This window comes from Pygocentrus nattereri, chromosome 28, assembly GCF_015220715.1.
Source record: "Pygocentrus nattereri isolate fPygNat1 chromosome 28, fPygNat1.pri, whole genome shotgun sequence".
Classification (NCBI taxonomy): domain Eukaryota; kingdom Metazoa; phylum Chordata; class Actinopteri; order Characiformes; family Serrasalmidae; genus Pygocentrus; species Pygocentrus nattereri.
In genome coordinates this window covers 13,612,859-13,630,991 of record NC_051238.1, presented here as the reverse complement: position 1 = coordinate 13,630,991, position 18,133 = coordinate 13,612,859, and the positions used below count along the sequence as shown (strand labels likewise).

The following is an 18,133-nucleotide window of genomic DNA, read 5'->3' as shown; positions in this document are numbered from 1 at the left end:
CCTTCTTGATGTGGGTGACAACACTCATCAGATCAATATCAAAATACAAAATGAATTGAAAGTTTTAATGTAAAAATGAAACATTGGCTTAAACGGAAACAAACCTGTAAACACTTTAACTGATATGAAAAGATGCATTCATATACTTAAGAATAATCATACAAATCTGCATATTTTATGTATTTTCTCTATGTTGTGTTATAATAAAAGCCTAACCAAAGACTGAGGCTGCAAATAGCTTAAGCTAGATGCCCTATATAAATTACATGTGCTGCATCCTATGTAACAATGTTTATCCATATTGTCCCTGTTAAATAAACTGTTTAAGATAAAAGTGGGATGTGAACAAAAAAAAAATCTGTTCTGACACAAAGCATATCCAAAGTGTGTGAAATTTTGGAGCACTGATAATGCGTATCCAATCTAGGAGTGCGTGTGAAAGAAAAAAATCTGATTGGTGTAATATTTGGGCAAACGAATCAGATTTGTGCCACTTAAACCATGTAATGTGAATGTATTCTTACAAAGCCTATGAAAAACCACTGACATTACCAAAAACTGTGAGTCGAAATATTGTGTGACTGCTAGTGTGATGCACGTCTAAAAATCCACCAGTAAGAGTATGGCATGGGATACGAAGGGAACTCGCCATCTACAAGTTGCTAGCACTGATGGATGAGCCAAGCAGAATGTGCTCATATCTGTGCAGCGTAGGCTTCCTATCAGTGAATCTTTATCGTATAATCTGTCACAGTCTGCCACAGAATTTGGCCAGCATTTTATTGGTTGGCATCATCTCATAAGACCATATTATAAGACCTGTGTTATCTCACATTTTGCAGCAGGCTTTAAACATTCACCCTAATGCTCTGCTCATCCTTTCTACACAGAAGGCTGTTCATTCTGCAGTTATTGTGTGGTACTGCCAGGCTTGTAACTTTCTAAAATGCACGTACATCTATCTGTGGCTATCAATGTACACTATATGGACAAAAGTATTGGGACACCTACAGGAGCTTTTATGACATTCTAAATTCATACACATCGATATGGGGTTTGTTCTCCCTTTGCAGCTATAACAGCTTCCGCTCTTCTGAGAAGCTTTCTATAAGATTTTGGAGTGTGTCTGTGGAAATTTCCACCCATTCATCCGAAAGTGCGTTTTTGAGGTTAGACACTGATGTTGGATGAGAGGACCTGGCTCACAATCTCCATTCCGGTTTATCCCAAAGGTGTTTCATTGGGTTGAGGTCAGGGCTCTGTGCAGTTCAGTCAAGTTCTTCAACATCAAACTCAGTCAACTGTGCCTTTATGGACCTTGCAATGTGCACTGGGGCTTAGTCATGCTGGAACAAAAAGGGTCTTCCTCAGACTGTTCACACAAAGTTGGAAGCATACAATTATCCAAAAATCTCTTGGTTTGCTGAAGCAAGCTGAAAAACCCCTGAAACACCTCAACACTTGGCGACGTGCTCTATAACTTTATGTGCTCTGACACTTTGTAGCTGTGTTGCTGTGGTTCCTAAACACTTCCACTTTTCAATAATACCTTTCACAGTTGAACGTGGAATATTTAAGACAAAAGAAATTTCACAAACTAACTTGTTACAATGATGGCATCCTATTACAGTACCAGATTCAAATTCAGTGAGCTTTTTAGAATGACCCATTTTTTCATAAGCGTTTGTAAAGGCAGGCTGCATGGCTAGGTGCTTTATTTTATGCACCTGTGGCAATGGGACTGAATGAAACACCTGAATTCAATGATTAAGAGGTGTGTCCCAATACTTTTGCCGTTGACGTTGATTCTTGGCTTTGCTTTGATGTTGCAGGACAGGAGCAGGTTAAAGAATGCAAATAGTCTACAGTTTATTCACAGACAGCAGTCCAACACAGTACTGGCCAAGTCCATTAAGGTAAGAATGATGCTCTTAACTGCCTCTGTTGAGTTTCTGACAGAAAATTTAAGCATTCATTTCAGACTGTTAGTGCATGAAGTTTCTGCTGTACGTAAACAAAGTCATTTTTACCTCTTATGTGTCATATTTCCACAGCAAGCGCAGATTTCACTGAAGGAGTACATTTATCTTAAGGGACTATAATGATCAAATACACCTGATGATGCTGCAGAGTGTGAAATTACCCATATTCCTCTTTTCTCAACAGGAGCGGAAAACACATATTTCATTTCTAAGCATTACCATTTTGGTTTCATGAATAAATTTGCATTCAAATCGATATTATTGGGTAATGTTTGGCTGTTTGTCTACATGTTGGTAATTAAAGGTATCAATTAGAAGAGTGCTGTCATAAGCACTGTACACATTAAAAAGTTCACTTCAGACTGCTGATTAGGCCTTTAGGGGAACAAGTGATGTTGGACATGAAATGTAATGAAATCTTCCACATATGAAAGTAGACATATATTTTCTTATTTGTCTATTTGTCTGTCTGTCTGTCTGTCTGTCTGTCTGTCTGTCTGTTTATTGTACCGTGCAAAAGTCAGGTACCAAATTGTCATTTATTTAAATAAGGCCATTAAAGACAAGCTATATTTCAGCATCAAAAAAGCAGAAAACATGCATGAAAATTTCACAGAAGCCTCAGAAACAAAATATAATGTCCAATCTTTCAATATTTAGTCTGTCCAACCGTTGTCTTTTTTCCAGCTTCCATGCTTTTTGGAATGCTTGCTTCAGTTTTTTGCAGAAATCTGCAGGGATATTTTTCCACACCTCCAAAGTTTAGGCTTAGAAGTTCCATTTTCTGCTTCTCACAGAACAAATGATTCCAAACCCATTCACAGATGTTGAGGTCTGGACTCTGGAGTCCAGAGAACACCAGCATATTCTTTGTGTGATCTGCAGTTTTTCTTTTTTTTGTCTGTTTCCTTTCTTCATTAACAGGTTCTTAATACTACATCTTCTTTCAGGCTCATAGTGTTGAGTTGTAGTGTAGCAGCAGAGGAAAAGACCAAAAAAATGCTCTGAGAAATGAATAGCTTGGACTTTTTTGGCCATTTTGAATGGAAATTAAATAATGAAAGGGTGGCCTCTGACTTGCCCAGTGCTCTATTTATTTTCCTTTATAACACAGTTGATGACATGAAGAATTTGACTAAGACTGAAGGAATGCCGGACATCGCTACTTCTTGTTGACATGAAAAATCTGTATTCTGACTCCTTCCCTGCTTTTATTCCATCTGGATCTGAGCCAAAGCGACGTCAGCTGGTTCATTGCGCTTCTGTTTGCATAGCCTTAATCCACTGTGACCCAAAACGTCAAGACCACAGCCTGCCCACTGACCTTGTGTAGCTTTCTTATTGCTACTTATCACATTGTAATGTTGTCACAGGGATTTGAGAGATTGAAAAGAGCTTTTTATTTGAAGCTGTTCTTTAGCCTGGGTCACACTGTAAGTTGTTTGCATCAAAATAATGCTATATAACAGGCACTAAGATACATTTATTGATGAGGTTGCTAAGGGAATACGAGAACATGACTAAAAGCTTGTTCTACTTGAACATATTATTAATGTAAAATATCCATGTTACATTTTACCCAACTTTAGTTTGCGTTTAGTTGTTTCTTCTCTAATATTCCCAAGCCTTTAGTCGAACAGTTTGGTGGTTTGCTATGAAATAATGTCTTGAATATAATATGATGTTAAATAAATGATATAATATAAATAAGCTACAGTAGCTGATAAATCAAATCGGATCATGTTTATTGTCACATCATATTCACACAGGTGCAAGGTGAGTGAAAATCTTAGGTGTGTAGCCCCGTATATCGTCGCTGTCCAATGAAAAGCATGTATCTCCATTTTTAGTGATTTTTTACTTTTCTGCATCATTCAAGCTCAGCAGCTGTCCTTTACATTTTGTGAAGATTTAATGATGATTGGACAAATAGAAATGCTCCAAAATTGCTTAGAATAAAAACTTTTTCCATTAACTTACATTGAAAGTAAAGACTGTTTTTGCCCTCTCCTGCAAAGTTACTATTTTGGAGATACTTGTTTTTCATTGGACAGCGATGATACAGTGGGTTGCAAAAGTATTCATACCCCTTGAACTTTTCCATATTTTGTCACATTACAACCACAAACATAAATATATTTCACTGGAATTTAATGTGAAAGACCAACACAAAGTGGTATACAATTGTGAAGTGGAAAGAAAATCATACATGAATCAAAACATTTTTATTTATTTACAAATAAAAAACTAATAAGTGCGACGTGCAAAAGTATTCAGCCCCCCTGAGTCAATACTTTGTGGAGCCACCTTTTGCTGCAATTACAGCTGCAAGTCTTTTAGGGTATGTCTCCACCAGCTTTGCACATCTAGTGACTGAAATTCTTGCCCATTCCTCCTTGCAAAACAGCTCAAGCTCAGTCAGATTGGATGGAGAGCGTTTGTGAACAGCAGTTTTGAGATCTTGCCACAAATTTTCAATTGGGTTTAGGTCTGGACTCTGACTGGGCCATTCTAACACATGAATATTCTTTTTTTTAAACCACTCCATTGTAGCTCTGGCTTTATGTTTAGGGTCGTTGTCCTGCTGGAAGGTGAACCTCCACCCCAGTCTCAAATCTTTTGCTGACTCCAACAGGTTTTCTTCCAAGATTGCCCTGTATTTGGCTCCATCCATCTTCCCATCAACTTTGACCAACTTCCCGGTCCCTGCTGAAGAGAAGCACCCCCAGAGCATGATGCTGCCACCACCATATTTGACAGTGGGGATGGTGTTTTCAGAGTGATGTGCAGTGTTATTTCTCCGCCACGCATAGCGTTTTGCAATGTGGCCAAAAAGTTCTATTTTGGTCTCGTCTGACCAAAGCACCTTCTTCCACATGTTTGCTGTGTCCTCAACATGGCTTCTGGCAAACTGCAAACGGGACTTCTTATGGTTTTCTTTTAACAATGGCTTTCTCCTTGCCACTCTTCCATAAAGACCACATTTGTGTAGTGCACGACTAATTGTTGTCCTGTGGACAGTTTCCCCCACCTGAGCTGTGGCTCTCTGCATTTCATCCAGAGTCACCACGGGCCTCTTGGCTGCCTCTCTGATCAGTGATCTCCTTGTTCGGCCTGTAAGTTTAGGTGGACGGCCTTGTCTTGGCAGGTTTACTGTGGTGCCATACTCTTTCCATTTCCGGATGATGGATTGAACAGTGCTCCGTGAGATGTTCAAAGCTTGGGAAATCTTTTTATAACCTAAGCCTGCTTTAAAATTCTCCAAAACCATATTCCTAACCTGTCTGGTGTGTTCTTTGGACTTCATGATGCTGTTTGCTCCCCAATATTCTCTTAACCAACATCTGAGGCCGTCACGGAGCAGCTGTATTTGTACTGAGATTAGATTACACACAGGTGGACCCTTTTGAGTCATTAGCAGTCATCAGGCAACTTCTGAATGCAATTGGTTGCACTCAGGGAAAAGGGGGCTGAATACTTTTGCACGTCGCACTTATTAGTTTTTTATTTGTAAAAAATGTTTTGATTCATGTATGATTTTCTTTCCACTTCACAATTGTATACCACTTTGTGTTGGTCTTTCACATTAAATTCCAGTGAAATATATTTATGTTTGTGGTTGTAATGTGACAAAATATGGAAAAGTTCAAGGGGTATGAATACTTTTGCAACCCACTGTATATAAGCACCCCCAGTGCTCTGCCAACAAGGAGTTTTCCAACCACCTTGGCTACCTCAACCCAAGTGATGGACGGACCCTCGCTCGGATCTCTAAGCTCTGCCTCCTCTGGGGAAGGATCATTGGTGGGATTGAGAAGATCCTTGAAGTATTCCTTCCACCGTCCAATGACGTCCCCAGTCGAAGTCAGCAGCCACCCAGCCCCACTGTATACAGTGTTGGTCAGGAACCGCTTTCCTCTCCTGAGGTGCCTGATGGTTTGCCAGATCCTTCTCAGTGCCTGCTGATAGTCTTTCTCCATGGCCTCACCTCTTTCCTCTCCTGAGGCGCCTGATGGTTTGCCAGAACCTTCTTGGTGCCTGTCGATAGTCTTTCTCCATGGCCTAACCAAACTCCCACACCCGAGTTTTTGTCTCAGCAACCGCTGAAGCGGCGACCCGCTTGGCCCTTCAGTACCCATCTTTTGCCTCCAGAGTCCCACAAGCCAACCAGGCCCAATAGGACTCTTTCTTCAGCTGGACAGCTTCCTTTACCTGAGGTGCCCACCAACGGGTTTGGGGATTGCCGCCATGACAGGTACCTACGACCTTGTGGCCACAGCTCCGATTGGCTGCATCAAAAATGGAGGCACGGAACAGGACCCACTCGGACTCGATGTCACCGGCCTCCCTCAGTATGCGGTCAAAGCTTTGTCGCATGTGGGATTTGAAGATCTTTCTGGTAGGTTCCTCTGCCAGACGTTCCCAACAAACCCTCACAACTCTTTTGGGTCTGCCAGATCTGTCCGATATTTTCAGCCGCCAGCTGATCCAACTCAACACTAGGTAGTGATCGGTTGACAGCTCCGATCCTCTCTTCATCCGGGTGTCCAAAAAGCATGGTCACAAATCCTATGACATAACTATGAAGTCGATCAACGAACTGCGGCCTAAGGTGTCCTGATGCCATGTGTACTTATGCACACCTTTGTGTTCAAACATGGTGTTTATTATGGACAGACTGTGGCGAGCACAGAACTCCAATAACAAAACACCACTTGGGTTCAGATCTGGGAGGCCGTTTCTCCCAATCACACCCTTCCAGGTCTCACTGTCATTGCCCACGTGAGCATTGAAATCACCCAGCAAGACAACGGAGTTCCAACAGGGGGCACTTTTCAGTACCATCCTCCAGGGTCTCCAAGAAGGCCGGGTACTCTGAACTGCCGTTCGGTGCATAAGCACAGACAACAGTCAGAACCCGTTCCCCGACCCGAAGGCGCAGGGAAATAACCCTCTCAACCACCGGAGAAAACCCCAATGTACAGGCGGACAACTCCAGAATAGGAATAAAGTCTAACCCCTCTCGAGAGCGTCTGTTCCAGAGCCCCTGCCATGTGTTGAGGTGAGCCCAACTATATCTAGTTGGTATCTCTCAGCCTCATACACTAGCTTAGGCTCTTTCCCTGCCAGAGAGGTCACGTTCCATGTTCCGAGAGGCAGTTTCAGTAGCCGAGGATCGGAACGCAGAGGCCGCCACCCGATAAGCGCCTCTCCCACGGGTGGTGGGTCCATGGGAGAGTGGCCCCATGTAGCTCTTTCGGGCAGAGCCTGGCCGGGACCCATGGGTAAAGGCCTGGCCACCAGGCGCTCACCGAGAAGCCCCTTCCCAGGCCTGGCTCCAGGGTGAGGCCCCGGTAACCCTAATCTGAGTGAGGAAAACTGGGTCCTGGTCTTTTACTTCATATGGGGTTTTTGGATAAGGTGGTGATCCAAGGAGAGGTATTATTTATACCTACTGTCTGTAATTCAGGTGTAAAAATAAATAAGTAAATGTAGTAAATGAAGTTAGTTCACTAACCGAATCTTACTTGAAAAAGATTGTTCTTACTGATCCTTCAACTGTTCAGCTCAGAGAGGACACCAGTGCCCTAATCACTGCTCTTCTGGCTGCCTAAACTCTACTTTAGAGAAAATAGAGCCACTCCATTTACAATTCTTCTCTCACTCGTCCTCATTCCTCTATAAAATATACACTTTTAGCCTAACTAGCTGCCAAACATCCTGCTGGTTATGAAGCCTAACCAGGCTCTCAGAAAACAATTCACGCTTGAGAGAGCACAATCTCTCCCCTGATCTCCAAGTCCATTTCTAACAGGCTCATCACCATTCGAGGACATGGACAGCTACCTACAGGCCTGGCTTACAGGCTCCTATAGTCGGAGGATTTTTCAACTTAGGCACTCATGGAACCTATATATATATATATATATATATATATATATATATATATATATATATATATATATATATATATATATATATACACACATTTGCCTTCACATTCATGGAGTCAATATGGCATAATGCATGCAAATGCAAGAAACTCAGAGCTGACTGCGTGGGCTGCATGCTTGAGCTTGAGGGATGTAAAGGAAGGAGATGAACATATAACACTGTATGTACAGTCAGTCCCATTGGCAATGTAGTTCTTTGCTGTAGGTCATGTATTTCACCCATAGTTTTTCTTAGCCTATTTGTGTTTTTTATTTATTTTTAAATAGACATATCCATGCTCCTCCCACAATTATATTCTTTTTTGTAGGAAATGTTACAGGTTTAGACAAGCATTAACATAATGAGACCATCTGCACTAACATGCAGGTGAGAAACTTGTTGTTTTCAACCCCCCTATTTTTGATCCGCTACAAGACAGTCAAACTCAGCAAACTGGTAACTCAGTATTATGTAGGGGTTTTAATTACTATTACTCATTAAATTGAATGAAATTTTTGCCAATGTTCTGTAAAACTCCTGCATCGTGGCTACAGTTGCTATGAATTTAAATAATTATGTAATTATCAAAATAAGAATGTAAATAATTATCTTAACCATTATCTGACAACTAAACGATTATTTGACCATTACTAATTAATTAATTAGTGCATTTTAATTTGATTACATTTGTGGCAGCAGAAACAACAGTTTCTATTTGAATAGGCAAGTTAATCATTGCAATTGAGGAAATGTTTAAGAATTGTTCGCATGGGTGCAATAGGCAGTTGATTTTACCAGACATGCACTAGGCCATTTGGATGAGTGTGCAAGTGATAGAGAAGGATGAAACAGTGATTGTGGTTTCAGATTTCAGAACCAGGACTTTCTGTTTTATAATTGATATTTTATTGGTTGTGTCCTTGATTTTAGACTTGATGGTCAATGATTAACTACCAACTAATGATTATTACTTATCAGTCAAAAGAACTTGCCAAAATTTGCATCTCTAGAAAGAATGCATTTGTGAGTGAAGCATGGATAGGCCAGCTGGAAATGACAGATTTATACTAACTGTGTATAGGTCTGGTGTGTGTGTGTGTGTGTGTGTATGAGACACAGTATGGGAGATGACCTCAAATGACCATGGCATGCATGTGTGATTGTACATGTTTGTGTGCTTTGTAGTTCTGCCTGGAGACTTGAGCTGCCATATTCACCATAGACAGAGCTTCACTCCCCAATACTGCTGACACACACACACTCGCACACTTCACTCCATACTCCCATGTCACTCTTGGGTCACTCAGGGTCAAGTGTTGCTACACACTAGCTGACACCACTTCCAGAAATGTGCAAACGTGTTGGATGCTGCTGTGAAGCTGACAGCACACTTAACTCCTATGAGAACCATCCTGCACTGGATCCTGGTCCAGTATCTACCCTTCTGTTGGTTGGACATCCTAAACATAATTTTATTGTTCTGCTGCTCTGATTTCAGTAATGTTTAACCCTTAAATGTAGATCTAATGTTGGCATTGACTCTTGACCTGATTCCTATCCTCTACCTCATCCATTTTCAATTAGCCCACCCCCCATGAAACCTTATATAAAATAAAACCTTATAAAATATGTTCTGTTGTTTTAAGAAGGATATTGGGTAACTAGCAGTGGGGAACCCTGTAGTATTTAAACTGCAGGTTATGTGGTAATTTTTGTTTTCATTATTATTTTTAGTTGGAAACAAGTCATAAAATTTTCAATCACCCAGTGGAAAGTTGTACCAATCTAGCATTGCATTAAAGTGAACTGCTTAACGGAAACTGAAATTAAAATAAAAGAACACATTCTTTTAACTATAACTTGCCTTTCTGTCAGTTGTTAGAAATAGAATGTGTTCGTAGTTGTGACATTGCAGCCATGATGAATTCAAAGCTGCAGTTTAGTTTCAGTTTAGTGATTGTATGGTATGAGAAGTGAATGGTGTGTTTGTAACTTTTACTGTGTTTAAATAGTATTTTATTTATTTCATTTCAAAAAAGAAAGCAATGTTGTGTTTTCCTTGATATGGTGTCTTTAAGACTGCTATGAATTATTGTATTATACACTCACCAGCCACTTTATTAGGTAGAGTTGCTTGTTAACACAAATAGCTAATCAGCCAATCACATGGCCGCAACTCAATGCATTTAAACATGTAGAAGTGGTCAAGACAACTTGCTGAAGTGCAGACCGAGCATCAGAATGAGGAAGAAATGTGATTTAAGCGACTTTGAACATGGCATGGCTGTTGGTGCCAGACGGGCTGGTCTGAGTATTTCAGAAACTGCGAATCTACTAGGATTTTCACACACAACCATCTCTAGGGTCCGAAAAAGAGGAAATATCCAGTGACCGGTCTGTTGTGTGGATGAAAATGCCTTGTTGATGTGAGAGGTCAGAAAAGAATGGGCAGACTGGTTCAAGATGATAGAAAGACAACAGTAACTCAAATAACCAACCAAAATGTCTGAGGAATGTTTCCAATACCTTGTTGAAAGTATGCCACAGAGAATTAAGGCAGTCACGAATGCAAAAGGGGGTCCAACCTTTTACTAGTACCTAATAAAGTGGTCAGTGAGTGTATACGATTAGCTGTGAGAAGAGATGTCTAGTCCTGCCAGTGGACCTCTTAGTTTAAGGGATTAAATGACATCATTGCATATTGGGGGGCCTGTAGAGTGATGGATGAAAACCTGTTGTTTTTACACGTTCTCCTGCTGAGGAAGGTGTCTGACCTGTAATGCCTCTACGTGCTCCGCAGGTGTTTTTCCGAGCAGAAGACGGTCAGCCTCTGGCTATCTGCCAGGTGAATGTGGAGCCCTCTCCACACGTGGTGGACCAGACCTTCCGCTTCTACCATCCTGAACTCACCTTCCTTAAGAAAGCCATCCGGCTGCCGCCCGCCACAGACAGCTTACCAGGTGCTGCTCATTAACAGCCATACACACATATGCTCTGTCTCCTTTTCTGTCTCTCTTTCTTCTCCTCTCTATCTCTCTCTCTCTCTCTCTCTCTCTCTCTCTCTCTCTCTCTCTCTCTCTCTCTCTTCTCTCTCTCTCTCTCTTCTCTCTCTCTCGTACACACACATATTTGTCCTGTCCGCTGTTGCTGATCTAAAGACCCCATTTGTCCTCCGTCTCCTCACACACTCTCACAGATGGTAGTGCCAGCCTCCAGGTGCGCTGCAGCGACCCCGGAGTCATCTGCCATGCTGCCGCCATGGTGAGCCAATGACGCCCCTACTCTCCCACCAATCAGCCAGTCTGAGCTGAGACTGGAGGAAGTGCTTCATTACTCAAGTGTCTGCAACTATGCCAAGATTACATACTAATGGTTTTAGTTAAACTGCTGAGCTCAACATTTAATTCTCTTGATCATACCCTGCCATTCAGTATGTTTCAATAATGTAAAGGCAAGTTTGTTGAAGATACAGTGCTGTGCAAAAGTCAGAGACCACCCTTCATTAGTTTAATTTCAAGTCAAAATGGCAATTAAACACGTTGTTTTACAACATAAGGAAGAAAAGCAGAAAACAGAAGTCTCCGCAGCTAAATATAATATTTTTAAGTATTAATGTGTCCACCCTTTACCTTTATCAGAACTGCCATTATTCTTTGCCATGCGTCTTTATGTCATCTACAGATGTTCTTTATTTGTTTACTTCCTTTTCTCCGTAACAGCTTCTTGACAGCTACACGTCCTTTCAGAATCATAGTGTTGAGTTGGCTTCTTGCGGTGGAAGGATGGACAAAAACACCTGTGGCCTTTTGTGGAGCTTGTTTTTCTCCTCTCTCTCAAATATGAAAGCTTTAAGCATTGTTTATCTGATGGGGGTCTACCAAATCTTGCAGGGTTGTTAGGAGTCCCATTTCCTCTGTCCTTAAATCATTTCTTGAATTCCAGATTTCAGGTTTTTTCCAAAGAGTTTTTTTTTTTTCAACTTTTTTCTTCTCAATGCTAGTGGATTGTCATATCTAACATCCTTAGAAATGTTTCCTGAAAAAATTGTATTTAGTGGCATTCTTGACTGAAATTTAACTAAATTAGTATTTACACGCACTTAATAATCTGATAACTGCAGATAATCAGATTTTGTCAGGCATCAATCAGATTTCGGCTTTATAACTAGCCAATAAACTCACAGAAGAAGTGACAAACATAATGTAAAACTCTGAACATCATGCCATGGTTTTTTTTAAACATGGCACAGTTTACTTGAAAATATAAACACACTTCATCAAGAAGATGAAGAATGTTTAAATCCTGTATTTCACGTTGGGTTTCAGCACCGCACCAGAAGTGATTTGTTGCCATGTCATGGCAACACTGTTGGTACTGCCGTCTATTCTCACACATGCGCATCTGAAAGAACTCCGAGTAAGAGTATACACGTACTGAGAAAACAGATCTCTGAGCTAAAATCCAGCTCTCTTTATCGGATTGCTTAATCGGCTTTCTAGATTGGAATATGCTGTTTATATTACCATTTGAATAATCGGATAACTGCAGAAACCTGATTGTGATTGGATTATTGAGATATTGCATGTGAAGAACTCAGTGAAAAGTGGTCTCTGGCTCTTGCACAGCACTGTACATGTATGAAACTTCTAATATGATGATAATTCTATTATGATGCTAAACTCTACAACTATAAAAATTTTAAATAATTAGTATTCAGTTAATATTCTGAATATTAGTTAATATTCAGAATGCCTTATACTTTGAAGCTGATAACTTGATGTGAAATTTCATAGATAGATAATTACAGTTTACTATTTATCAATACCTTCTGTTCTCTAGCTTTTTCAGACCATACTAAAATAATAGCAGTATAACACAATTCCAGACAGTGTTGCTTCTCTTTCGTGCAGTCAGTGAAGACTTTGAGTACATGAATTAAATGTGCTTTATTTACCTGCAGGCTCCAGGAGAACCTCAGGACATTTATCTGAAAGTGCCGGGGGCTGCCAACCCACAGATCAAGAAATTCTTCATCACTGTGTTCACGTATGTACTGAGCGCGCATGTGTGTGCATGCATGTAACTGCCTCTTCCTTGATTAATCTCTTCTTGTGTGATTAATGTAATTTGCTTAATCAAGATGTCTCATTTACTGTCTGATTGCATCACATTGCAATATTCATTTATTCATCAAAATCATCAGCAGCCGTTTCTGCGTCAATAATCAGTGGAAATGGAATAAACAGCATGATTTTGTAATGCGCCCATCAAGCTCATCTGGATCTAGAGCCACTGAAGAATTCAGTGCTATTGTGCAACAGTGTAAATACAAATCAATTACATTCAGTACTACACCTGAGACGCCTTATACTGCGTTGGAAATTAGTTCTGTGCCCTTTGATGAGTGCTTAGTGTCTCAAACCGAATTTGGTATGGAAATTCCTATAATGACACTAATGTCTAAATACTTTCTTCAGCATGTCTGTGTTGTATTGTGTTTAGAGTTGAAACTTTTGATGTTCTTTAATAAGGAGTGGGTGGATATCTGTCGATTTGGAAGCCTATAAAGTGCCACTTATGTCCCTTATTAGGTGCTTATTGGAAGGTAGAGAACATTTAGAGAACATAGGCTTCTGAAAGAATGTTGTTTGTTATGAACTAGCCCTTGTGAACTGATAGGAACACTTCACTGTCGCATAAAACTGGCAGTGGGTCTTTCAGAATATTACTGAAACTTTTGTCCTTGAAAACAAAGTGAGAATTCGGGAGACAGGTTTAAGAGATACAGCACATAAGGATCAGCTTTTAATCCTGTTTTACCTAACGTACTGTCTACAAAACATTTACGTAGGTGTCAGCCTCTAGAGACAGTAAGCCTGATGCTGAAAGGCTTTAAACAGTATGACTTGACTGAGAAAATTCTACCATTAAAATTATTTGAAAAAACAGCATGTTATCCAGTTTTGACTCTCTGTACTGTGATACATTCCTCTGGCAATCATACTAATTACTTGAAGCTGCACTGCGTATATTTTATCTTAATAATGATAGCATTACCAAGTGAGAAGGAAAAAAAAAACATACTATAATATGGTGCACCACCAGTCACCTTGTAAAGCCTGAAATAATAGTTTTAAACAGTTGGGTTGGATTCAGCAGAGGTTTTTCGTACCTTGTTATGCGTATGTGTTAGCATCACACACACAGGTCTGACTCAGCGTTTAGGTCTCAACTGCAAAATCAACATAATACTGATGAGGATACGATAGTAGTAGTAGATCATTCATGTACATTCTCAGAAGACACAGCCATATTCTATTTGAATACTCTTTCAACACACTCACTATAAGTAAATTCATTCGCTCGGGGAAGGGGTCCGAAGCACAACTGACGTTACAAACATTTCTTTTATTATTATCCTGACAGTTAAACAACTAAACAATCTCCCTCAAACAGTTAAAGTGCCCATTTTTCTCCCTGAGGCCCACTTATGACACTTCTGTGGTTTTTATGCCTCGTAAACAGTCATAATTCATTTCACTTGAACATTTTCTCCTCTTTTTATCCCTTAGAACTTAACAGACTGTTTCTTTTACTGTGCATTTCAGACCTATGTGAATGATGTCTGATCTAATTGGCTGCACTGTATTCTGCCTTATTGAAAAAGCATTCTGGGCTGAAACATTGCTAATAACTTCAGTGTGAATAGACAGGGCTAAACTGCTGTAGACTAAATATAAACATATATGGAAATGCTCTGGTTTTTGTGACATCACAGGAACAGTGAATTCGGAATGGGCTGTTTTGTAGCTTAGCTTCCATATACAGACTGTATGGACTGAGGAGTGAATGCTACATCTTGGAACTTTAGCAGTGTATAAGTAACACCCCAGATGTGTAACCCATATGTCTCTGGGGGACTCAGAAATTAAACTCAAATCCCTCAGATGATGATCTTATTTTTACAGCATAACACGTATTTCATTACTGGTGAGAGACGTTCTGATGTCACAGGAAATGAGATCTGTTTTGTCCATCAGCGTGCACACAGCACCGAAAAACATTCACATAATGAGCATGCCTGTGCTCCTACCCCACACCAACAATCTGATCAGATTAGGTTTTGGCTACCAAATAATGTCATAAAACGCAAAAAGTGGACAGCAAACTTGAATGTGGCCAAATTATTAGTGTTAATTGGTAAGGGTTTAAGGTGCCACTCTATTAGACTAGATTTCCAGTGTCATATAACTGTGACAGAAGCGGTTTTTTATACAGGTAAAGTGTGTGACATTGATGCATTCAGTCTTTGGCAATGTCCCCTTTAACTGATAAAAAGCAAGTTAACTGATTAAAAACAGCCCAGTGATGGACTGGTGACCTATCCAGGGTGTTTCCTGCATTATGCACAATGAGTGCTGGGATAGGCTACAGCAGCCTTTGTGACCCAGGAGGACAGGAAGCTAAGAAAGTGTGTGTGTGTGTGTGTGTGTGTGTGTGTGATGATTGGTAAGTGGAATTCAAGCTGTGTATTTTTGTGGCTCTACAGTAAAGAAGCATAATGCTGCCTTTATTGTTGGATGCACTACAGAAGTTCAGAGTAACAATAAAAGACGACTGAAGTGTGAAGTATATTACTGTTCATGTTTGCTTGTTCAGAATGGCAGTTTGTGACACGAAACAGGTGTCTGCTTTGTTAGATCATATTCTTTATATGTCAAAATAAATGACAGCTTTGAGGCATCATGTTATTAAAGCACACAAGCAGATTAAAAAGCAGAAATAGCATTAAATAGCTTTGGTTCTTTTCCTCCACAGCATAAAAGTAGGATGCTTAAGTTGAGCATACAGACCACTTAAGAAGTTCCAGTATATATTTGAGAATGTTTTTCAGTCATTTCCTTTCTGTTACATCTGTGTAGAGTTTTGTTGATATCTAAAATATATTTATGTCTGACTTCTAGCCTTTCTCCCTCCAAACTTCCTCCCTGCTGTGTTGGGATTGATAGATGGTAAACTAATTATATGATGGATGTTTCTGTGGCAGTGACCCCTGGTTGGCCTCCCCTGCTCAGACCTGGCAGGTGTACGTGCATTACCTGCAGAGGATGGATGTGCTTTGTGTGTGCGGCACGCTTAGCTGGCACTCGCTGATCCTGCGCGGCACACAGGTCATTCGCAAGGTCAAGTGCTACACCTCGCACCCTCTGGAGCTTGAGGTACACACTGTAGTGTCAAAGGGCTTTTACCCTTATTCATCACCCCTATTCCATCTACAGAGAAGAGGAAAAATGATATGAATCAAATCATTTGAACAAATTGTGTCAGTGATGAGTGGACAGAGTCCAGTCATCACTTTATTAGAGGAGAGCAGAGCACACTTTTGTTTTCTTTTTTTTTTTATAAATAATTTTGAAAATATTTTATCAAGATGAATGGGTTTTTTGCAAGCACCCAGGCCCTTCTAGAAATGTAAGCTTTTCCAGCACTTACTGTTTGTGAACAATTCAGCCGAAAGCAGAATCCAAATGTTACTTTACCTCATAGGCGTGGTTAATTGTAATACATGTGGCTGCTAGTTGTAGCTGTTGTAGCACTCGTTAAAAAGCAGGGAAATGAATACAAACACAATTGTCAGACCTCTAAAGTTGCGTGTCATTCATTTGTCATTGACATGCCCATAGTAAGATCTAAGTAGTTTTTCTGTGGGAAAATATGAACGGCTGTCGCTTCCGAATGAACAAAAATGTTCTGAATCTGATGTTTTGTTCTGTATAGAGACAATAGTCTAACACAGAATTACATGCTTTGTTGAAATTTTAAAATGGTCTAAGGAAGTTAACATATCCTCTACAGCAGGGGTAGTAAGGTCCAGTTTTCTCAAGCGTAGGTCCGGAACGTCTTAATTTCTAACTTGCATCATTTTTGAGTGCCATATACTGGAGTAGCCTAGTAGTTATAGCAATATCTTATACAGTCAACAACTGAATGTCAAATCAAATACAATACAAGTACAATTCTGTTGTATTTCAACAACACTTATTGTTAGTTTTCTCTTTTTAGAGCAGGCCATTTGGAATAACTTCCTTCTCCAACTGCTGTTTCTCACCTTGTCTCTCCAATGTGTGTGCATCACTCACTCGAGTCTCAGTGCTCATCGTAATGCACAGATCTGATTGCCTGAGTAGCGTCATGTGTGATATTTACAATGCATGCGATTGGTCTGTAACCTTTGCATAGGCCACATTTTGTTCCCCTAATATGTTAAATTCAGCAAAGAAACATTAATTGTGCTTTAAAATGTGCAGCAATGTGTTCTCTGTAGAGGATGTGTTAGTTTATTTTCACTGAGAAAATAAAACAAACGTATTTTAAGCAGAGACGCCCAAACTTTTGCATACAACTGTATATTTTTTTTCTCCAGAGTGTCACTAGAATCTCTAAATTACAAGGATATTTAGCAGTAGGAATATTAAATAACAACATTGGGCCTCATTCACCAAAGTCTTAAGTTTTTTCTTAAATGTGCTCTTGAGAAAGGTCCTAAAGGTCTACGTCAGATTCATGACGTGTTCTTAAACCACTGAATTGTCACCTTTGTGCTCTTGAGTGTGTGCGGTTCCTGTTCTTACCTAAGAACAAATTTCAAATTAGAAAGCACTGGTGAATGTCAGAATCTCCATAAAAACTTTGCAAGTGGGTTTTAAAAGGAAATTTCTTCTTACGAACAGTTGGTGAATGAGACCCAATGATGCATACATGCTACAAGAAAGATAACCCTCCTGTGCACTTGAATGATTTTGCATGAAAGTCTGCAATTAGCTTACTTCAGCCAATGCAACTTAACTACCACAGTTGACAAGGCTGCTTTGCATGGAGCATTTTGATGAGGTTGCCAGACAGTTCAATGCATAAACATTGTTTACACATGTCATAATTCAGAGGATCCAGTGACATTCAGAGGGAAAATGTACATACAGCAAAACGTAAAGACTTTGGCACATTTTTCTTTACAGAGATTTTCAAAACAGCATTCGTTTTTTCCCCCACAGAGAAAAGCAGCTTAGACCCGGCACTCCTAATATGGGCATAGTGCCAACTACAGGATGATGACTTGAATTTAGAGATCTGTTCTATTCAGTTCTGTGCTGTGTGATGCAGATGAGCTTTCCAACAGAAGCACATAAAAATGTAAGCATCAAGCAAATTATGATTCG

At 40.0% G+C, this 18,133-nt stretch overlaps 1 protein-coding gene across 1 annotated transcript in view; it reads left to right on the top strand.

The window, feature by feature from the left end:
* Positions 1–18,133, top strand: part of nphp4 (nephronophthisis 4) — a 280,801-nt gene that overhangs the window by 249,124 nt on the left and 13,544 nt on the right. Inside the window, exons 22-26 of the mRNA XM_017693446.2 lie at positions 1,833–1,916; positions 10,717–10,876; positions 11,113–11,177; positions 12,877–12,962; positions 15,964–16,135. Of these exons, the coding sequence (XP_017548935.2) occupies positions 1,833–1,916; positions 10,717–10,876; positions 11,113–11,177; positions 12,877–12,962; positions 15,964–16,135 (567 nt within the window). The remainder of the gene's footprint in view (positions 1–1,832; positions 1,917–10,716; positions 10,877–11,112; positions 11,178–12,876; positions 12,963–15,963; positions 16,136–18,133) is intronic.